Genomic DNA, 23,485 nt, shown 5'->3' with positions numbered 1-23,485 from the left:
TGAGGCAGAGTCCTTTCCTAAAATGTCAGTGGCAAGCACAACCACTGGCACTCACCAGGACCCCAGGGTTCTTCATTTAATTTAATTCAGTTCTCCACAACAACACGCACTGAGTTCATGGCACACACTCTCTCTAGCCTCCAGGCCACTAAAGCACTACCTCATTGTAGCACAGCATAAATCTACCCTGTGGCTCCCTGTCCTCCCCATTCACACCCCAGTTTCGAGGCTTCAAGGATGGCGTCCAGGCAGCACTACACCCTGTACTGTCCTGCCCGGTCCTCCTCACCCCAAGCTGTGTGAGGAGAAGGACGGTGGGTGATGACATGCAGGAGGCCAGCAACACACTGGAGTCAGCCTCCCAGTGTGAACCTATAATCACAACAGCATAACTGCAGCCCAACAGCAAGGACTTAAAACAAGTATGTGCTGAAATCAATGTAGCCTGAGCAAGAGCAGGGGAGCCATCAGTGCAGCCTGTCAGGATGCCATGGGTCCTGTCTATCACACACATGGCCACAGTGTCCCCAGTTACTCCAGTGTCTAGTAACTGTACATACCTTTTGACCACCTCTCAGGGGTTTAGTCCCTGCTGTGACACATCACTGCATATCCTCACAAGATTTGCTGTACTTAAGAGGCCATGATCAGTGTTCCTGGTCTGGTCTGAGCCAGTGTGTAGGGAGAGGTACAGACAGCCCCTTGCTAAAGGTGGCTGTTGAGCACATGTGGCCTAGGGTCTTTGCAGGGAGCTGCAGAGCTATTGTTGTAGGAATGGAGGATTCCTCCCCTAAGCACATGGCTGTGCCCACCATGAGTTCTCTGCTACCCATATCCAACCCTAGGCTGGCCTAGCCTGGAAGGCAGCAAACTCTGCCTAGAGCCTCTTTAGACACCGTGCCCAGCTAGGGAGGCCAGATTCAAGATGGCAGTTATCTGAGAGCCTACCTCAGCTGAGACCTCTGACCCTCAGGAAGTGGGGCAGCAATGTGAGTCTGGCACAAATTCCCGTGGAGGCTCCTGAGAGCCAGTCAGGCCAGGAGTGTCCAGTGACCTAACATACTGGCCAGTGCCCTGAGTAGCCACTGCACATCAGGAGAGCAGGGCCCTTCTCTCTTCTGTAAGCAGGCAGTTAGGGTAACAGGTCAGGCAGGTACCTGTAGAGTCAGCCCTGCTTCCCAGTGTGTCCTGGTGACAAACAAGCATACTGTGGGAGACGGAGCTGAGCATTTAGGACGTCTACTATAAATCACTTGGTGACAGGGAAAGTCATGCTCCCTATGGCCTCCATGTTCTCAGGATGCAGCAAGAAGGGCCAGGTAGACCAGATGGCTTCAGCTCCAGTAGCGTCACATATACCCAATGGGGCAGGCAGCCAGTACATCTCAACCACTTATAAACCATATTCATGAGGCTAGAGGAGGGGACCTGGAGTCCTGGCCAGCCTACAACCGCGGTCCACAGGACAACTGAGTTGTGTAATGACAGGGGCAGCAACCGAGGAAAAGGACAACCTCATACCCCATGTACTTAAAACACTGTGGACTGGTGGGCAGACTGGTTCTCTGTCTGCCACGCCAAGGGTAGTATTGGCAGTTCCTTCCCCTGGCCAATGCCCTTACCTGTCCATGGGCCTTCCTTCTACCGTGCCCTTATCTGGGCTGCTACCCTCGCTAGGAGTGGGTCTTCAGATATCAGGGGAGACAATAGGGGAAGCTGTTCAGGTGAGGTTCCCTACATGGGTCACTCTAATTCACAGCAAGTGGACACAAACCCAACTGTGACCCCTGAGGTCTCAGCAGGCCTCGGTGAGACTGGGCAGGACTTTACTGACTCCTCCAACAGTCATCAGATGGGAAGCAGGGAGCTCAGAGCCATCTGAGAAGCACAGAGCTGAGGAACAAGATCACTGAGCCACCACAAGTTACCACACTGGGAACCCCAAGGACCACAGGCCACCTAGCCTATTGAGAGCTGGAGGCAAGGGAGTGACCACAGATAGTCAGTGCAGAGTCCTGTCCCTATAATGCTGGTATCTTCTCTGCTGCACCCTAGACTGCCCCACCCTACCCGGCAAGGGCCTTGGCCACTAGGCCTCCTGGGCGTACTCAAGGACTCTTTCACACCTCAGTGATAGCAGAAAGCACCTGGGAAGGGTCAACAGTCCTCACAATACCTGGACCACCTCTTGGGGGGACTCAGGCAGTCTAGGATCTGGGGACCTGGACAATGGGGTTTTCTTGGTGGAACACACAGCTGGCAGGATATTTGTGGGTTCCTTACAGCTCTACAGTTAAGTTGGTAAGGGAACTTGCACAGAGAGGCTAGACGGTGCCTCCCAAGTCACACAACTACCAAGTGGCTGCTTAGATGGGAGTTCAGGCTGTGTGGTTCTTTTCCAACTCAGGCCCCAGCACACATAGCACAGACCCTGTGATGAGGACCCTGGGAACTGGAGGTTATGCCAGGCCCTCCAGGGTCATCTTGGTGAGGACATAGGGCTCAGGAAGCCTGTGGCTTGATATATAATAGCTCATGATGCCAGCCCAGTTCACACCATGGTGGCCTGGTGGCATCAGCTCTAAGTCCCAGCAGGAGCTTCCCAGCAGGAGGTCGGCGGTGAGCCACAAGCAGGGCTCTTCAGCTCCTCCACAAATCAGGCGTGAACTAGAATTTAATAAACCTTTCTCCCAACAGAAACCCTAACTCGGGCTCTTGTGAACAGTGCTTACTTACTTGAAAATCTCTTTCTTCTAGAATTTCTCTCCTCCATCTCACGAGGAAAGCAGCACAAACATATAAGTGGAAATGAGAAAAGCCCTCGGGTTCAGACTGAAAGAGAAAAAAAAAAAAACAAGGAGAATCGCTTAATGTATGGAGCCATTAGCCAATGGGTAAAGCCCATTTTCCCCGGGGAAAGTTCACTTTCATCAGAGACTACACTGCACCATGCCCAACTCATTACAATAAACACCATTTTAAATACCCGCAGTTTGGTAAACAGGGTCCCAGCCTAGGCTTTCAACAATGTCAAGGACAGTAACTTTCTTTGGTCACAGATGACAGCCTGCCATAGTGCCAGTAGATCTGGCGAGTGCCCATCCTATGCCAGGTGTCAAACCTGAGCTTTGGAGAGCAGCTTCTACTTCCCAGAGGAGGAAGCAGCCCGAGTGGGACGCTAGACAAGCAGTGGAGAGGAGCTACCTGCTGTGTGAGCACCAATAAGGGATGCAGCTGGCAGGACAGGAAGTCTAGTGGCTTCTACCAGAATTATGTCTCTCTCCAGTGCAGTCGGATGCACTCCTCCTCTGTTTTTATCACCTCATACTTCCTTCACCCCTGGAGACCTGTTGGGCCTGCCCAGACCACCCTACTGGGCCTGCCCAGCTCCCTTCTAGAAGGCTCTCCTTCCTTCACCTGCTGCAACTTCCACCTAAGTTCAAGACCATACCACCAACTACTCGGACTAGCGGTCCCCAAGCTTAGGGCTCAGTCTGTTACCTTCATGGCTCTTGCTATGTCCACGCATACCTGTGAAGCTACTGTGACTGGCATGTTAAGCAATGTAAAAATGCAATGTGTCAGAAGGTGACACGCTTTGGGGAAAAAATACAGCAAGCAATGGGGAAGGATAACAAGGAGTGTCTATGTACTTCCAGCAAGGCTGGCAGTGCAGAAAAGCTTGTGGGGCACAGATCTGCAGGGCCATGTCTCCAGGTGTTCCCATGAGCCGGGAAAGCTCTTAGCAGGCAAGTCAAAGGCCCCACTGGCTTTCCTACTGAGACCAGGGCAAGGCGGAAAGGAAGAGCTCAGGACAAGATTGAGGCAGAGACGGCACAAAATGACAGGTGTAAACTGGTTGGTGGTGGTGGTGCACGCCTTTAATCCCAGCACTCAGGAGTCAGGGACAGGCCCAACATCTCTGAGTTCAAGGCCAGCCTGCTCTACAGAATGAGTTTTAGGACAGCCACGACTACACAGAGAAACCCTGTCTCAGAAAAATAAAACCAACCAACCAACCAACCAACCAAAGAAACAAGACAAAACCTGAAAGGTGTTAGTGATGTGCACCAAAAGGGGGCAAGAACTTGTAACTAGCATGCACATTCTAGGTCCATATTAAAGGGTGAGCCCACAGAATACTGCTACATGTGAGACTTCAGGGTCTAAGGGGAAGATGGAGGAAGGACCATAACTCAGGTGGATGTGCAAGATGAGAGGCTTTACGACTGCAGCAGAACACATTAGACGAGACAGCTGTGACTCTAAGCCTTAGCATGGGATGGGAAAGGAATAAAGAAGTCACCTTGAGCAGGCACACTGACAGTAGTCAGGGAGCTGCAGGGAGCCCAGAGGCCCCATGCAGGAGGAGTGGGAATGTGGTCATTAGTCGTAGTGTCATGGAGGCCACTAGGCAGGGCCGGCTGACCACCCTCAGCTGTAGGGATGGCACTGTTTCTTCATCTCCCTGCACTCCCTGCCCAGGGCTGTGTTGGCAACTTGAACAGCCAAGCCACTCTGCCTCTCCTTCCTAGCTGCAAGGGATTAGCTGCCATCATTTCATTGCAGAGAACGGTGTCTGCTAAGGCCTGGCATCACAGTGGGCTAGGAAAGTCTGTTGTGCTCCAGGCTGAAGAGAGTTCCCATCACAGTCACAGATGATGTCTATATCCACCAAGATGGCAAACGGTGCTCGTTCACCTGGTGTTGGAGACGATGCCCAGAGTTCCCTCAGCTGAACCAACCTCGTATTCCCAGCATAGGCTGCATCCAGTCACAGTGCACCCCAGCTTTTAATGATATCTAGGTCCTGACTACACTCCCTCTGCAAGATGAGACTCTAGATGTCTTTTCTCTAACTTTGTAGGCTCTAAGCATTCAACTGTTTGCCTCTTTTCCCCTTGGTCTGGGATGTTTCCTTCTGATTCCTGAGAGACAGCCACCATGTGGTGGTCAGGATCTGGTGACTTTTCAGTCAGCACCCCTGAATTAATTTTTATATGGTTAGAAAACAATCCCGATTTCCTCACAGTTTTGTATATTCTTACTTTTATTCCAGCAATGTCTCATCAAAGTTTTCGAACTTGCTCATTATATTTTTTTTCCTCCAGATTTCTGTGCATTTAACAGTAATATTCTATTTGGAAATGCCTGCTCCCCACACACCACTTTTCTGGACAGGATCTCTCTAAGAAGCCCAGGCTGGTCCTGAGGTTACGATCCTCCTCATCACCCTCCTGCTGTTTGGATCTATGAGAATCTCTCATTCCACTTTAGCTGCCCGTTCCTCCACCTAAGCAGTTAACTAGGTTTAAGCTCAACTGTTTTCTAAAAACAAGACAAAAACAAACAAAAAACTTAAGATTTCAATGATGGGTGTTCTGGCTAGTTTTGTGTCAACCTGACACAAGTTAGAGTCATCTAAACGGAAGGAGCCTCAGTCGAGGAAATGCCTCATAAGATCCAGCTGTAAGGCATTTTCACAATTAGTGATCAATGGGGGAGGGCCCCCTAGTGCTATCCCTAGTCTGGTGGTTCTGGGTTCTATAAGAAAGCAGGCAGGGGAAGCCAGCCAGTAAGCAGCACCACTCCATGGCCTCTGTGTCTTCTGCCTCCAGAATCCTGCCATCTGCCCTGTTTGAGTTCCTGTGCTGACTTCCTTAAATAATGAACAGCAAGTGATAGGGAAATGTAAGACAAGTAAACCCTTTTCTCCCCAACTTGCCTTGTGGTTATGGTGTTTCCTCACAGCAATAAAACCCCTGACTCAGACAATGGGTATTTGTCAACCTCTCTGTCACCTTGATTATTCCCTTCCCATAGTCTATTGTGGGCATTATCAAATACAGACAGAAGCAGAGTACTTTCTTTTTCCAGTTCCTTCTCTAACTTAAGGAAGCTGGCTGCAAGCTCATTAGTGTCTGGCTTTTTTCATTTCTGATACAAGCAAGCAATACCAGCCTGTCAGTCACCCTCAGAAGCCACACTTCAGCAGCACTCCAGTCTTAATGAAGCGTTATCATCCCAATGTCTGAGAACATGCCACTGGCTTTTCGATGTCTTTTTTGGATCATACCTGATTTATCAGTACACTCTGCAATCTGGAAATGCATGGCTCATTTTCATCCCTTTAGCTTAAGGTACTGACTGCTAGCTAATCAACTTCTTATAGGATGGGAGTTAAGGACTCCAGTTCTTTGAAGGTAATTTGGGTTTAGGTTGGAACAGAACACAGCTTCCACAAATGTTTCCTGAGGCAGCATCCTCGGAGGCCAGAGAGTGAACAGTGAGGCAACCTTCCTGCCTCTGACATAGTGACATGACTAGGCCACCAATGAGTGACCCATGTGGACCACCCTATACTCTATATAAGTAGTGGTAACAGACCCCCCTGGTTCACCAACCTGGACCTGGACAGGGTCTTTCCTTTGTTTTGCTGGTTTCTGGGGTAAGTAGATGTTTCCATAGAAAAAGTCACCCCATAAAATGCTTGCTGTTCTTAAATGCATGGCTGGAATTTCTGGAGGCAGCAATTCATACACGTCTATTGAAGAAATTAACTCACAGTGTTAAATAATCTTCAATCTTCCAGGAAATAAGGATGGATCAAAAAATCCCAATGACAACAGTAGATTGACTTTCTCATCATGGTTCTGCCAAATTTGTTTTCTGTGCTGGAAGTATGTTATTGGGTGCCTACAAATTCAAAGTGCCTTCAGTATCACTGTCACTGAGCATCACCTCCTTATCTCAAGCAATCCACTGCGCAAATCTCTGGTTTAGAGCAGCGGTGGGCTAGCGGGACAAGATGATCATCCATCAGCTTTGCTCAGTCTATTTTAAAAGGAATTACATCTGCTATGTGTGTGCCCTATCACACTTAGGATAGTGCACGCCCCTATCATCCAGTCTGTGTCCTTGTGGCCATTTAGACGTTCTCCCACACTGCCAGGTAACTACTGAGCTGTTCTTCAACACACACCAGTTTACAACTCATGCTTGCAGAGAGACGCCACTCTACTGTATGAACCGATTTTCCAATGTCCTTCACTCAGAGCTACTCTTTTGACATTTGTCTCTCATGTTCCACGCACCTAGAGTTCACTCTCCGCAGATCCCACAGGCCCTTCCCCTGAACAGCACCAGAGTGGTTTTCCATTCCCTGTAAATGCTAAGGTTCCCCTGAATGGGCATGCCACCATTTACTCCCCACAAATACTTAGGTGTTTCCCTGTATCTATTCCCTGCAAACACTGAGGTATGTCTTCCTGGATGGGCTTTTCACAATCCATCCATTCATCTGTCTAAAGACACTGAGCTGCTTCTAGCTCGCGGCTATGATGCAGAGCTGTGTGCACATTTGTGCCTTAGTCCCCCCATGGAAACATGTTACCAAACTACTTTCCAAAGTGGCTCTACCATCTTATGTTCCCAGGAGCAGTGAAGGAAGTTCATGCTCTGACCCATCCTAGCCAGCCCTGTGCAGAGCCAAACAACTCTGTTGTAACTGAGCATCTAACAGCCTGCAGTAGTGCTTCACTGTGGCTTCCAGGCACCTAGCCAAGCATCCCAAATGACCACTGACCAAGCATCCCTCAGCTCACCCGGCATCTTTTGGTATTTGGAGCTTTTCCTGGCTGTTTGCTATTCTTGAGTTTTATAAACTGTCTTCTTATATTCATCACAGTAAGTCTCTTGCAAGCCTCTGTTGGAAAAATGTGACGAGACTAGACCTTGTCCTTCCACACTCTGAAGAGTGACTTTGTGGAAATATGTCTTAAATTCTGCTGCAGGTTCCATTTTAATTTGTTACATCTAAGAAACCTTCCCCCAACTCAAGGGCACACAAGGTTTGCTTCTACGAGCTTTACATTTTCTGTTTAGGTCTCTGGTCCAGTGCCAGCCACTTTTTCACACGTGTAAAGAACCTGAGGGGGCGCTTGTGCACATGAACACTGCTCCAACAATTTGTTAAGAAGCTGATGCCCACCCCTGAGTTAAGGTTGAGGTCGCCCTGACTTTCATGTTTACCCTTCTCCAGAGCACCTGCCTCGAATCTCCACTCTGTATCCATTGCACGGTCAGTTTGTCAAATACTGCAAAAGAGCTTGTGAATCTCCAGATCAACCTGTGTGTGTGTGTGTGTGTGTGTGTGTGTGTCTATGTGTGTGTATGCCTGTCTATGTGTGTGTATGTGTGTCTGTATCTCTGCATGCCTGTGTGCATGGCTATGTCTGTGTGTATCTGTAATTGCACACATGCCCATCCTAGAAACCCTGAGTTTTCGGTCCCTTCACTCACTTAGGTCTCTTTATCTTCAGCAGCATTTTACAGTTTTCAGGATTCAGATAAATTGCAGTGTTTGCCAGAATGTCCTTAAAAAATGTCATTGTTCTGATGATACTGAAAATATTGTCATGAAATCTTCCAATTCTGCTTCCTTATGCTAGTAGTTAGCTAATTTCTGGGTTCTTTTTTTTTTTTTTTTAATCCTTAATTTCCCTTTGTCTCTACAGTGACAGATCTTTCTAAATGAAGTCAAGGTCCCTAATTCAGCAGCTTGGTCCCCACCAACCATGACTGATACTTTCTGTCATTGTGCATCCTAAAGCTCTCAGCCTGCTGGTGACTCCGTGCCCTCACTCCTTTTCCTCCTTGCAGTGAACTGGCTTGTCTTTACTCATTGTCCCACGGTCTACCTCTAATTGACCCAGAAACTAGCGAGGTTCTGCTCTTCGCTTAGCAGTAGCTTACTTTAGCAGACAAGCTTAGCTCCGTGGTTAAAATGGGGCCTGTGTACACGCACGCACACACACACACACACACACACACAAAATGTACAATAAAAGAAAAATTAATCCTTATCCTTATTTTAATCTCAATTAAGACAGGAAGTTGGGAATGCCGTCACTGTGGTCACAGCCAAGACACGCACTGCTTTCCCTTTCCCCAGCTTCACACGAGTGGTTTGTGTCACCCTGGTCATCTTCCTTAGAACCTGGGATGATCTTTGTGTTGCTTTCTCTATCAACACTCTTGTGGATTTGCTCAGAGACCTGTCCTGTCTTTTGGGGTCACCACTTTTCATGAAATCCAGGAACCCAGCTTTCCTGCCATGCTCAGGCAGTCCTGAGTTGTCCAATGTTAAACAGTTCACCGCACCGTATTCTAGCTTCTGCTATTTAATGCTCTCAGTCTAGCTGTTATTCGGCCCCAGGAACTGTTCTCTCTGGCTGTTCTCTAGAACATTCTTGGTCCTTGGTCTTGTGCAGTTTCCTTATGATGGTTATTTTGTCAGAGATGACTTATCTTTTGGAATCTAGGAACAGTTCTGATGAGAGGAAACCATTATCAGATCTGTTAACCTCACACCAAGAATTCACCTGTTCCTCTGATGGTCTCTGCATTTTCTCGGAATTCTAGTGAGGTTGATTTGGGCTCTTGTCATTCTGTCCCAATTTCTTTTATATATTATATCCCTGTGGGCAAAGGATTTTCTTTAAATCTTTATTCTAGCTGAGTAATCTTCTCCCCCTCTGTGTCACAATTTCCTTTAAACATTTTTTTACTGCATGTATTTGCCTCTGTGTGAACGCACACACTCACACGCCATATGCATATGCACATGCATGGCATAGCATGCATGTGGAGGTCAGAGGACCGCCTGGAGTAGCCGTTCCTCTCCTTCCACCATGTAAGTTCTGGTGATCAGACTCAACAGCTCTTGAGTCTTGGTGGTAGGCACCCTTACCTGCTGAGGGATCCTACACATGCCCCGCTCGTGCTTTCTCTTTAATTCATTTATCACACTTGACTCTGAGGGTTTTCAGTCTTGCACACTGTTGTAGTTCCCTTTTCTTCTCCCTACATTTAATATCTTTCTTGTTCCATCTCCAACAGTCCAAGAATATTCCAGGCTGTATCTCAGGCACCTCCTCACACACCCCTCTCTGAAGCTGTCTTTTCTGCTGACTCTAATGTCTGTGACTCCCTTCACTGGAACATAAGCCTGTTGGGATTCCCTGAAGCTGCTTTCAAAAAGTGCCTTACGGGGACATTGAGCCTGGCTACTTGAAGTAGATTTTCAATGGGCAACTTTTCCAGGCAACCATGATGTGACCCGGAGTCCCAAGCCCACCTGAATGTAGGACAATGGTTGGAAAGTGTATGTGGGTGGATCCTTCCTTTTTTCATTACCTTCATGGCCAAAACTAAGAAAGGAAAGTCTAGCACCTGGTAGCTCTGAACAGTGTCCAGGTTGTAGTAGTTGCCTCATTAAAACTAATCAGCAGATCCCAGAAATCACAAGGCAGGAGTCTGGGTAATGCAGCTTTGAGGCCATTCTTTCAAGTTTCTCAACTTAGAGTTCCCCCAGATGCTTGGTCTCTGAAGTGGTGTTCATGTTTGTAAAAACCACACTAGCCTGGGGGTGTGTTCTGGTGAGGAGGACCTTATGGATTTTGCCTCTGCCATCTTACTTCCTTTAAACAGTCTTAACTTTTTGGAAAACATGCATTCGATCCTGCTAGCCTTGTCACATGACTAGTGTGGTGGCTGTCATAGCACCAACAACACATAAAAATCTCTATGCAGAAACAAGCAGCAACTGAGTGAGTGTAGTAAGATATCGTAAGGCCTTCACCCAATGACCTTAGCATTCTGCCATGGTGTGACCAGGACACCTCCTCTATCTAAGAGGTACTGTCCTGGACTATCCTATCATGTCACTAACCATGGAAGACCACAGTTGCCAATAGCCTCTTGTCTGATACCCCTGACCTTTGACCTTCTCCAGCTTCCTGCAGTGTTCCAGACCTGCAGCCTGCCTGGCTTGTGCAGAGCTGTTGGCACATGCCACATACCCTTGTTCTGCCAGAGAAACCTATTTTCTCTTTAGTCAGCTGAGCCCCACCTCTCCTCTAGGGGACCTCACCAAGTCTACTGCCGCTTCCCACACTGTGGTCATTGATGGTCACACACTCTGTCTTCGAGTCCTCTGTTCCACCTGCTCTGGGGTCTCTGGGGCCCCTTTTCTTTGCAATCCCTGTCCCCAAACCCAAGAGCAGAATTAGAGACAGAATGAAAGCCCATTCTCCCAATCTCGTGGCTCCCCTGAGAGCCTGGTGCAGGCAGCACTAGTGGACAAGACACTGAGCAGCACCTAAAGAACCAGGCATTGGTTTTCCTTTGTAATAAATACTAAGGGTGAGTGGATCCTTAAGGGCTGGAGGGAAGTTCCCTAAGGAACTAAGGCCAGAGCTCAGCATTGTAAGCACTGAGAGGACCAGGGGCTCAGGAGTGCTGAGGACGGTCCAGATTGACAGATTCTCTGCAGAACCTTGGACACATTCTTAATTCACTCACCAGCCTTTTATTAACAGAGAAGGCTCAGGTGGGTTGCCAGACACCCTCCAGGCCAACCCCATAGGAACTCAAGCGCTGGGCTGTGAATGCTGCAGCCTGTACTGTCTCCAGCTGAGAGTGGAACAAGGCGTGAGCCCAACTCCACAGAACAGGCCTTGTGGACAAATGGAGTTTTATGGCTTGGTCTAAGTGGATTATTTGTCTTCAGTGACTTGGTAAATTATATTAGAGTAACAATTTGATAAATAAAAAATTCTCATCATAAATGGAAAATGGGCCTCTGCTGTAATGAAGCTTAATCCAGATGATTCATACCAGCATCGCAGGAAGGGTGCATGCACAGTAGGGCAGGAGGAGGACAGCAGCTAAAGACAGACCCCCGGCCAGACCTGCTCAGTCTGCTTCACCCACATAGCTTCACCATTCTGGACAATGGTCAAGCCAACGGGCCACTTCTAAGACTTGTAGGGAGCCCTTTGCCAGCAGAAAAGACCATGGCTCTTAGAATCCCCTTATCAGGGACATTTCAGACCACAGAGAAGGACACTGTAGGCTGTTTCAAGTGTAGCCATGCTGGATAGCTGGACCACAGGTTTCTGAAAGGGTCTGAACCCTCGTCCAGTCCTTCCTTCCAGCCCTGGTTCCCTGTGTCCCTGACCTCCCTGCCTATAGCCATGGCCCAGGCCTGCCTCTGATTCCCAGGCTCTAGGCTCCATGCAAAAAGGAGGAGGAGGGAGGCAGGAAAGGGGACAGGAAGAGTTGTCCTGGAGAAAGAGGTCCTGGACAACTGTGGTCCTGTGTTGTCTGAGAATTTCATGGGTGGGACAAGAGCGTGGAAAGCTCCCTCCCTCAGCCCAAGCACCAACAAAACCGTAGGGATGCTAGGAATGCCCTGCTTTTCCAGCAGAAATCCAGAAGTCAGAAAGCACCGTCAGATGTGTGAACGTTTCTCGATGGGGAGTGGAGCTGGGGAGAGCATGAGGTGCTTTTTTGCTATCTTATCAGCTAGCGGTTATTATGGAACTCCTGCACCTGGTTAGATAAAGGGCCCCAGCTACCCATCCAGGCCTCTGTGTTACAGAGATTCCTTGTCAAAGCTTCCCAGTGCTGGACCTGCTCTGCTCCTCTAACTACAGTCTGAGAGGGCTGGAGAGGAGTCAAACCCTGGGACCTAGTGGCGTACAACCAAGGTGTGTCCAGAGTGGAGCACCGCGGCACGCCCGTACTGTCCTCTCTGGAGCATCTGGACCTCATGCAGGAGGTTCCCGCAGGCCGGGCACAGATCAGAGGCATAGCAAGAGGGGTACAACCAAGGCCACACCGAGATGTGCTGGTGGCCAGTGGCTACCAGTCTTAGCAGGGCATCTACAGTCTGTCCCAGGGCTCCTCCCTGTAGGGGTGGCACAGCACCCCTGTCCTCACACCTCCTGTCTACAGAGTGAACACATCACAGGAACATTGCAGGAGATCATGGCTCATGGCTCATGGCTCTTATCATGTAGTGTGTTAGTAACTCCCTACTGCTATGATCAAACGCCAAGACCCAGAGTGACTATGGAGGGAAGAACTGATCTGGCTCTGGAATGATGAGTTCATGGGGGGAAGCATGGCAGCAAAGGGACAGCCATTGTGATCTGAGCAGGCGGCTGAGACCTCACACCCTTAACTGTAAACATGAAGAGAGAGAGAGAGAGAGAGAGAGAGAGAGAGAGAGAGAGAGACCCAGAAGGAGAACAAAGCTATTCACATTCACCCCAGTGACCTACTTCCTCCAGCTAAGGTTGCACCTCCTAAACCTTCCCCCAAGGTGCCACCAACTGTGGACCAAGAGCTCAAACACCCAAGAAGGTGGGGACATTTCATTGGAACCACCATATGTGATAACAACAGAAGAGCAGATTTTGTTTCATATCATTTTGGCACTACACTGTCTTAAGCACTAGGTAAGGAAACAGTAACTGAGGACTTGGCAGTAAGTCCGACAGGGCTAGATTCTGTCTCACCACCCTACTATGAGCACTGTGAAAAGTCAAGTCGGGAGGGGCTCCTGAGCTTTATGAAGGAATGTGATGTTTGAAACGGATCCTGCCAGGCTCAAATGCTACCCCACAGAAGCCCAGAGCTAATTTAGTTAAAGCTCTTTCCATCTACTCAGAGACTGGGTATCATACTCCTGCCCACCATTTGTAGAAAAGATCTCTTCTTCCCTGACAGGGGCTAGCGACGCAATGCGGACGAGCCAGGACGAGCCTGTGACAGCAGAGATGGGCCAGGACGAACCTGTGACAGCAGAGATGGGCCAAGCAGAGGATTGAGAGGCCACCTAGCTGGGCTTTATTCTCTCTACTATATAGCCCCAATCACTTCCCTGCAATGGCTCCCACTAGTGGCTGTCATTGCCTGCCTGTCCATCACCCTATAGTTTATGTCCCCGTCCCCCAGCTCAGGCCTCCCTAATCCAGGTCTGAGGCTCACTGTCCTTATGAGAATACAAACCCAACACTCAAGCTAGGCAGGCCCTTAGCTTGGGTGGCTCAGCCACGATCCCACCCTAGCCCTGTGTGGTTGCATCCTCGCTGTGGTTCAAGTGTACAAAAGTCCTAGTATGAACAGAGACCTGATGTCTACTGGGATGTGACAATACCTACGTCACCCTTTTTAATATTTTAATATACCAAGGGTGGAGCTTAATACCTACAGTTCTTCCCAGCTCTTTCCCCAAAACACAACTCACCCTGGCTCCACCAGCCATTAGCCTTCTGTACTCCTCCCGGACCCCCTTCCCCTTCCTACATGGTTCTGGAAGTGACAGCAGCGTCTAGGCCCTTCTTTCTCTTTTTCTAACACTCTCCACCCTTTATGATCCATGATGATAATCAGGAGTCTCTGGCTTTATGAGGGCCAGACCTCCACCTCTGCAGTGACCTTAGCAATGAAAGCATAGAATGGGCAGACTAGGACATTTTCTCTAGAACATTCTCCCAAAGTGGGAAACTTTGTGAGAAAGGAACTCATGTGCAGTCCACCTCCATCGTGACTTTTGTACGGCATGTGGCCTCAGAAAGTCAAGAGCAGCAACTGCTGTTCCCCACAGCTACAGGTGTCCCACAGCTGCCTGGAGCATGCCTACAAAGTACAGCCAGCTGCCAGAGACAAAAAGCCCCATGTGCAGCTGTCCCTGGAGTCTACACATCACTCATAGGGGAGAGCTGCCAGTGATGGTTACAGACAACAATGACTGCCACCTGATCCATCATAGAGATGTGGGATGGAGGAGGAGGGCACCTCTGTTGCATAAGACAGAGATGAAGCAAGGTGATGCCTTGGCCCAGGGACAGTGACATCAAGGTAAAAAGATAGTGGTAGTGAGTCATGGCTGCCTCTGAATGCACCTAGCTGTCCCACTGTCCCACTGTCCCACTGAAGACAGATCTGCTGGGAGAGGGCTCTCCTAACTTGCTTAACCTGGCACAGCAGCACTCTTCCTTTGACATGGTCCTCTTTAGTCACTCAGAGCTACACTTAGCAGTCCTAAGTCCCCCATACACTGCTTAAGAGACAGACAAGTCCTGGCAGAGCCTGGTACACTGAAAAAAGACCTCTAAGAAAGCCTCAGACCAGAACCCAATTGACCCTCAACAGAGGAATGGATACAAAAAATGTGGTACATTTACACAATGGAGTACTACTCAGCTATTAAAAAGAATGAATTTATGAAATTCCTAGGCAAATGGTTGGACCTGGAGGGCATTATCCTGAGTGAGGTAACCCAATCACAAAAGAACTCAAATGATATGTACTCACTGATAAGTGGATATTAGCCCAGAAACTTAGAATACCCAAGATATAAGTTACAATTTGCAAAACACATGGAACTCAAGAAGAACAAAGACCAAAGTGTGGACACTTTGCCCCTTCTTAGAATTGGGAACAAAACACCCATGGAAGAAGTTACAGAGACAAAGTTTGGAGCTGAGACCAAAGAATGGACCATCTAGAGACTGCCATATCCAGGGATCCATCCCATAATCAGCCTCCAAATGCTGACACCATTGCATACACTAGCAAGATTGTGCTGATAGGACCCTGATATAGCTGTCTCTAGTGAGACTACTCCAGGGCCTAGCAAACATAAATGGATGCTCACAGTCAGCTATTGGATGGATCACAGGGTCCCCAATGGAGGAGCTAGAGAAAGTACCCAAGGAGCTAAAGGGATCTGCAACCCTATAGGTGGAACATTATGAACTAACCAGTACCCCGGAGCTCTTGACTCTAGCTGCATATGTATCAAAAGATGGCCTAGTCGGCCATCACTGGAAAGAGAGGCCCATTGGACTTGCAAACTTTGTATGCCCCAGTACAGGGGAACGCCAGGGCCAAAAAGTGGGAGTGGGTTGGTAGGGGGGTGGGGGGAGGGTATGGGGGTCTTTTGGGATAGCATTGGAAATGTAAATGAGGAAAATACCTAATAAAAAAATCAAAAAGAAAAAAAAAGAATCAGAAACTTGCTCATTTGCATGCTCATGAATCCCATAAAAACAATAAACTGGAGGAAAAAAAAAAAAAAAAAAGAAAGCCTCAGACCACACAGCTACATCAGACTCTGGAGTCTCCCAAGTGCCTTCTTAGTATGATAGTATGAGCTACTGTGTCTCTAAGTTTTACTAATGTATAACTGTCAAGAAGAAACTGAGAATACAGAACCTGCAAAGTGGACATGGCTCTATGTGAGCTGAGTCCCCACAATCAAGCCCATCAGCATATCTGTCACCCTGCAATTACCTCTGTCTGTGACAAAAACTCATCAGACCCACCTTATCAGCAAACATCAAGTCTCTATACAAAATTGTCAAGATAGTCAATAGCCTGTGTTCTCCATGTCAGAGCTCTCCAGTCCTGGATAACTAAAACTCTACACCCTTTCAGATCTCCCTATTCCCCACCCCAGGTCCGGCAACCACCATCCTTACATCTGTAAGCTCAACCAGTTTAGATTCTACATGCTAGCGAGATCATGCAGTACTTGTCTTTCTGTGCCTAGCTTAGTGCAATGTCCTCCAAGGGACCATAAAAGGCAAGACTTCCTCCCTGGATAATACTCACACATTTAATGTATATATGTTCTATACTGATACACAGAATATGCATATGGCTGCACGCCACATATGGCTAGAACCACATGCAATTGCATACATGTCTTGTTGAGAATGGACATCAAGGACCTTGGTTATCAGGAGTAACGTTGCAATGACCTTGAGTGAGGATGTCCTTCAGGACTGACTTCACCTCCATCAGACTGATCCCCACAGCGGGATCATTGATCATATGGCAATTCTATCTCTAATTTTCAGGAGCCTGAAAACTGGTTACTATAATAACTATGCCAATTTAAAATCCCACCAACCTTGTAAAAAAGGAAATGTTATTCTTCAAGTTCTCTAGGGCAAGGGCATGTGGAGATGGATACAAGGTCAGAGGTCAGGCTGGGAGTTATCTGTAGTTGTAACATACTCAGGAACTGTTGAGCCATGTGACTGGGGAACAAATAGAGCCCAGCTTTTCCAGCCATCGAGGAACTGAAGTACAGTAGCAACCGAGCCAAATCCATCACGATGGACCAACACTAGCAACACAAAGCTGCATTAATCATGCTGCGAATGTAGTTTAAGCGTGATGCTATTAACAGACTGTGTACCCAGTGTAGTACTAAATTGTTTATGGATATATACATTTGATTAATAGACTAACATTTTACAAAGGGGATGATAAAAGCCAATTTCAAGGCACTTAGCTATCGAAAGGAAAGGGAAAGTCTTTGAGGTACATATAAAACTTAATTTCTAAATAAATAAACAAAAGACCCAAGGCAGGAAATTAAAAAAAAAAAACCCAACCTCTTTTAGATTTAATATCCTGGGTAGTAAGTACATGGGTATTTGTTGAATTATCACCGAGACTTTTCTGAATATTACACATCTTTCATAATTAAGAAAAACACCAGAGACCAATTTTGCATGGTCTGCCATAGTCATCAACGGTCTTCCCTATTTATAGGGTCCTCCCATCTGGGTATCCCAGCCTGGGGACCACAGGACAAGAAGACAGGAGCAGACTGCTCAGCCTCCTGCCCTGCCAGGCAGACTCCATGGCCTCATCTCCTTGCAGTCTGGTCATCATGACCTTGGGCAGCCCTGCCCAGTGCCTTTTTTCTGGCAATGCTAGAAGCTGCTCCTCCTCTGCTGGCCACACCTTGTCCCCTGGCCCTGAGATGCAGGACTTCTGCCCACTTGTTCTCTTAGAGACTGCCCTGGGCTCAGCACCCAGCATCCCGGATTACAGAGGCCTCCAAGGGGATGGAAAAGCGCATGGAGAAGTCAGTTCATCATGGAGAAGAGGTTCATCAGCTACCTCTGACCATCAGCTTCTCCTATCTGTCAGCTGCTCTTGTCCATTAGCTACTCCCTCCATCAGTTACCAGAGGAAGGGAGAAAGTAAAGCCTGATACTATGACATCAGGTTTCCCAACACTGCATATCAGCTTTCCAGTAGTTTCCATGTGGCTTTCAAAATAAAATGAAGGTCAAAGGGTACTACAGATTAACTAAATGCAAATTACAAATGACATGCAGTTTTTAAAATGTAGTAAATAAGGTAGAAAAAAAACAAAAACAAAAAACCCCACCTATAAAACACCTTCAGATTTTGTTTTGTTTTTTTAAATATATATATATGTGTGTGTGTGTGTGTGTGTGTATATATATATATATATATATATATATATATATATATGGTAAAAGGAACAATTTTTCACCTTTAATTACATCATTAAATTATACTTATAAGTTTTGGCACTGGAAAAAACTGACTGGCCTTTTGGCACCAGGAAATTCCCTGATGTACACGTATTTACATAGATGTATTTCTGAGGCCATTCAAATGAAGGAAACTATTTTCCAGTCTCTGCTCAGATTCAAATATACCAACTTCAGCTGTGCAGGCAAATGCTGGGCCATGATTTCCTTTGAAATATTCATCAGCAGGCCACTGCATGACACAATTACCTGCCGGTAATGCAGAGCACGGCCCTTTTAAAATTCATACCAACATCTCTGTGTTTGGTGCATAGGCCAGTAATGAGAACTGTAAATCACACTTCATTATGCGGCCAAATCGTGGAGCACAAATGAGCCGGCTTCAAAGTGACCGATCTATCAACTCCACGCCAACCTGCATTAGCTTTGGCCAGATACTTATTGGCAGGTGTCTGTCCATGTCTGAGAGCATTCCAACTGCTTAAATGACAAAGGTCACAGGCTACCACATCTGTGTATTACGAGGCAGAGTCTCATCTCTGCAATCCTGGAAAGGAAGCCCATGGGAAAGATGACCCTCATGGTCTGTGCCAGCTCCTGGGATTCTGGTTGGTGCCCTCAATATATCAGGACTCCCTGACAGAAGCTAGTCTTCAAAACCCAGAAGGTATCATAACATAGGAAATAATACTGTCAGGAATTTTTGGTTAATGTATTGATAAGGGATATCCAGAGAAACAAAGCCAGAGAGAATGAGGAGTGGGGGTGGGGGAGCATCTCTGTGTGTCCCCATCCAGGCATACATGTTTATGCTAGGAGCTGATCTGAAGGCAGTGATGCATGAAGCCAGAGAAAGCAGTTCAAGGCCAAAGGCCATATGCCAGCAGACTTCCTTCTTGCTTATAAGATCAGTCTTATGGCCTTCACTGATTGGATAAGGCCCCTCTATGTGATGCAGGGCCACTTGCTTTATACAGAGTCTCCTAGCTTAAGTGTTAATCTCACTCTAGAAGTACTCACAGAAACTTCTAGAACACTGCTTGTCTAACTATCTAAGCATGACGGATCAGCAAGCTGAAGTATAAATTCATCATCACAGTCAGTAATGCAGGTCAAGGTCTACCTGTGAATCTGAAGGTGTTCTCTGGTGCTATGTCTCTAGGTCCCTTTAATATTCCATTAACTAACAAGAAATCAATATTCCATGAGGAGCTCCACTTCCTGTGTGGCTGGTGTCTCAGAAGGGGCCAACCAGTTATTCTAGCAGATTGTTTGGAAGAATCTAGAGATCATGGGAAACAGAGAGCACCCTTAAGCCCTTCTTCTTCCGGCCCTGTGGGGTAAGAACAACCTCCAGCACACAAATGTACCCCAGCAAAAGCCAGCTAAGAAATGCACACAAAGGGGGACCTTGATTTACATATTTGAGCAAGGGTCTCAACAGGGATCCACAGTCTCCCAGCACAGACTCTCAGGGTAGACCATGAAGGACCATGCGGGACCACAGGGCTGTCTGTTACCACCACGCCTCACCTCACAGGGAGTATGCTGCCTGCAATGCTCTCTCCTTGATGGAGGAAATCAAAGGCACCCTTTTAATGCTGCTGGGTCAAAACTCCATGAATTATACAAGCACTGAAGGACTGTAGGGGGCTAAAAAAAAGGAGAATCAACCTACCATGCTCCCCTCCCACGTCCCAGGCCTTACCATCCCAAGTCTGTCTCAACTCGGCATTTTTAGAAGATGTCGTGCCACTGTCTGGCCTATCAGCGCTGCCATGCAGGAACCCATGACACCCTCCGCAACCTGAAACATTCCACCACTTTTAAATTTGTGTCAAGGACGTTCCTGGCAAACTCAAAGGAAACTAAAGGGAAAGATCCCGCTGTGGGCCCTGATTAATTTTACTTTGAAGAAAGAAATGACATCACGCCAGTTAGTAACTCAAAGCCTCTGTAGAAAGCCAACTTAGCCCAAAGGGCAGGCAGGCAGAAAATGAGCAAGGAAGCTGCAGTTCTGCGGTCAGGCCCTGCCCGGGCTTGGGCTGCTCTCCTGGGAGACGTGCAAGTATAAGTGAGCATCGCCAGCAGAGACTGAGCAGCCTGCACCCCTGGCCACCACTGTCACTGGGGGCTTGCCATGCCTGTCATCACTCCAGCCCTGCCCGGGGTTCCCATCGGCTTTCTCCAAGGACTGGCCCCTGTTCTCAGAGTTGGGAAACCCCTTCTCCTACCTTAGAAAGTATCCTTTAAGGCCTTTGGTCTCCTTCCATTGATACTCCTATCCAATGCTCTGGGAGCTTAATCCCCACCACCACCCAAGGACCACTGCAGCCAGACAGGCCACAGTGACAGCTCCCATCTTCAGGACAAGAGGCAAGTCGCTGTCCTGCCTCGGCCCCACCCTCACCTACACAACCACATAGCATCTCTGTTTCTCCAGTGCAAATATTGGTGAGACTTAAACATAAAGCTGGCTAAACATACAGAACAAAGGGCCACTCTCAGCCGGCACCATGTCTAAAGCTGGAATCCCAGAATTTGAAGGTTGACACAGAAGGACTACAATGAGTTTGAGGCCAGCGTAGGCTACATAGTAAGTTCTAGGTCAGTCTGGGATATACAGCAAGACTGTTTCAAAAAACCAAATGCAAAACCAACTTCGCATGCCCAATAGTTGGCTGTGAATGGTGAAACCAACAGTAGCCTGCCTGCACCTCAGGATGAGCAGCAATGTGAAAGTTGAGCGTGCGTTTTCTTAATTGAAAAGAGGCGGAAACAACCAGATAAACCCTGAGGCTAAACATGAGAGCCAGGTCACAAAGCTTGCTTTCCAAGGCTCCAGACCATTAGAAAAGAACCACAGCAGTCCACCTCCCACCCCCAGGAGAGTCTCCCTCTGGGCACGTCAATAGCAAGGACCACCTGAAGCTAAGGCTACACTGCCTGGCCATCCACCATGGGCACCTGGTGAGCCTTTTAGAGCCACATCCACCTAGAGAGGGAAGAGAGGCAACCATTTCCTAGGAGGCAATGAAGACACTGGTGCAGGCTGGCAAATTAGGTTTCTGTGCTGCTGGCAGGGATTCCCCACAGATGCTTGGAATTGGAACCTGTAGAAGGAAGTGGCAATGTGGAAATAAAGGAGAGGAGCTGTACCTGATGCTGAGACAGGAACAACTGGTATCCCTGACATGACCTTGAGCTGGGAATTCCTGAGGACAGTGACTGGACCCCATGTGACACATCCAGCTCCCAGCGTGGAAGGTGGACTGGTGGGCCGGCAGACAGTCTGTCCTAGAGTAGACTGAAATGGAGCTCCTGGTGGTGGCCTAGGAACCTTCATTTGTAGCAAGTTCCAGAGAGGAGATGACTCCCACCCGGAGCAGAGATGAAGAGCCACTTGCTGGGATCCAAGCGTCTGGAAGAGAGGCCTCTCCTTCCCCTTGTGTGGGTCCCCTCTGCACCCTGTGCGGCTGCTCTCAGTGGGGATTCCCAAATGTAAAAGGTAATGAGAGAGCGAAGGAAAGGTGCGCAAACTTCCACATCATTTACTAATTGGGAGCTTCCCACAGAGTCACTCTGACCCCTGACCCCTGACCACGGCTGATGGCTGAGCACTTAAAGGGCCTGGGACCACCAGCCTTGAACAAACACTGGCACCTGTCCCCCTGCAAATTGGGCTGTGAATGTGTCTTTTATTGCTTTGAAACCAATTTGAACAAAAGGGATCACCTAACAGACCTTCCCCCAGGGAACTGCAGATTTAGCAGGAAGTAGACCAAGAGAGAGAGAGTGAGAACCAGATGAGTGGGGCTTCCAGACAGGCAAGCTGACCTCACCCCCAGGTGCCAGCCTGTGCCTGCTGTGGCTTCTAACCACCTGCAGGCTTCATGCACTCATTCGCTCAGGCCAGACCTATCAGCAATTGCAAGAGTGTGTGTGGTGGGGGGGGGGGGGGGGAGGGGAAGGGAGGTATTAGTGTGTGCCCATTCGAGTGCGTGCATATGTATGTGTGTATGTGCTCGCATGTGTGGCTTTGCATATGCGTGATGTGGTTAATGAATACAACACATCTGGATCATATCTACTTCCCCGTCTAACTTTTCCTGGACCACCCCATTTCCCCCATGATTTTATATCATCGTCATCACCTTTTAACATATAACCCCAACACTTTCTGTTCTGGACTTAGGCCCAGATGCACAGAACGGAACTTACACCTTACTGTGAACCAAGCCTAGAGGCAGTTGAGGAGGTCATAGGCCCAATTATGGCTGTTTTGCTAAAGGGACACAGTCTCACACTACCTTCTAAATACTTGTGGGTATCCCCATAGATGAGAGCACTCGAAGCTCATCAGGGAAGCTGCTTTAGGAAGCAAATGATGGCTACAGATCTCACTCCTGGATGGGGTGGAGTTTGTAAAAGCATTTTCTAACAAGCCTCTTCAAAAGTTCCCCAAGGAGAAAGCACCATGTGAGGAGAGCACCTGTTCACTACTGGGATGTACGAGGATCGCAGCTCCACCAAGGAGCCTCCTTGCCAACCCCACTCCGCCCACACACCACTGGAGCATTCTAATACACCCTGGGCGCCATGCTTCACCACAAATGGCTTCTTCTAGAGACAAGAAGTCTTCCTAAAGGCAGAGACCTTCCCACCTAAAACTGTCCCATTTTTATCATTTTGTCACTGTAAACCTCCAAAGCCCATGTCCACTCAGGGTGGCTCTGCCCTGATGGTCCCCAATGCAAGCTCTCGGGCAGTCGGTCTCCTGCCTCTCAGCCTGTCTCAGAACCTCCCTGCCCTATGCCTTTGTCTTGTTTGCTTTGAGAACCAGTCTTTTGCTAAAAAGGCAGTCGACCCTAGTCTTGACAGAGCCATTCCTACAGTGGGGGTCCTACCTGTACTTCTTCCCTGGTACTTCCTGGAAACTGGACTCAAACTGAAAGGCTAGGTTATACTCTGAGGTGTTTGGCATAGTTTATGCCATCAGGAGACACAGACTATCCATGGTCTCCTTCTTACAATATGATGGAGCGACAGGCCCAGGTGGTGCCATACATAACCATCCATCAAACAGCTCCCTGCAAGCTCTGGGTCCAGGTGCAGCCAGGCAGGACCATCCTCTGCCAAGTTCCCCTGGCTGGCTTCCGAGGGGCTGGTTAGCACAGCCTTCCACTGTTTCCCTAGATCCACACTGCAGGTCTCCCGCCCCCTCTGCACCTACACCTGCACTTCTCCCTGAAGAAAGCGTGCCCCTTCCAAAGCTGCCTAGTCACCAGGAGAACACATGCATGCCC

General features: G+C 48.2%; 1 protein-coding gene across 3 annotated transcripts in view; it reads right to left on the bottom strand.

Moving 5' to 3' along the window:
* Tbc1d22a (TBC1 domain family, member 22a) overlaps positions 1 to 23,485 on the bottom strand; it is a 284,093-nt gene that overhangs the window by 46,480 nt on the left and 214,128 nt on the right. For 2 of the 3 annotated variants that reach the window (NM_145476.2, NM_001358062.1), the window contains one exon: positions 2,737 to 2,832. The exons of the other annotated variant lie outside the window; for it this stretch is intronic. In NM_145476.2, the coding sequence (NP_663451.2) occupies positions 2,737 to 2,832 (96 nt within the window). The remainder of the gene's footprint in view (positions 1 to 2,736; positions 2,833 to 23,485) is intronic. 3 annotated transcript variants of the gene reach the window in all.

This window comes from Mus musculus, chromosome 15 (assembly GCF_000001635.26).
Source record: "Mus musculus strain C57BL/6J chromosome 15, GRCm38.p6 C57BL/6J".
In the NCBI taxonomy this organism is placed as follows: domain Eukaryota; kingdom Metazoa; phylum Chordata; class Mammalia; order Rodentia; family Muridae; genus Mus; species Mus musculus.
The sequence above is the reverse complement of the archived record's forward strand: the minus strand, read 5'-3'. Positions and strand labels throughout refer to the sequence as shown.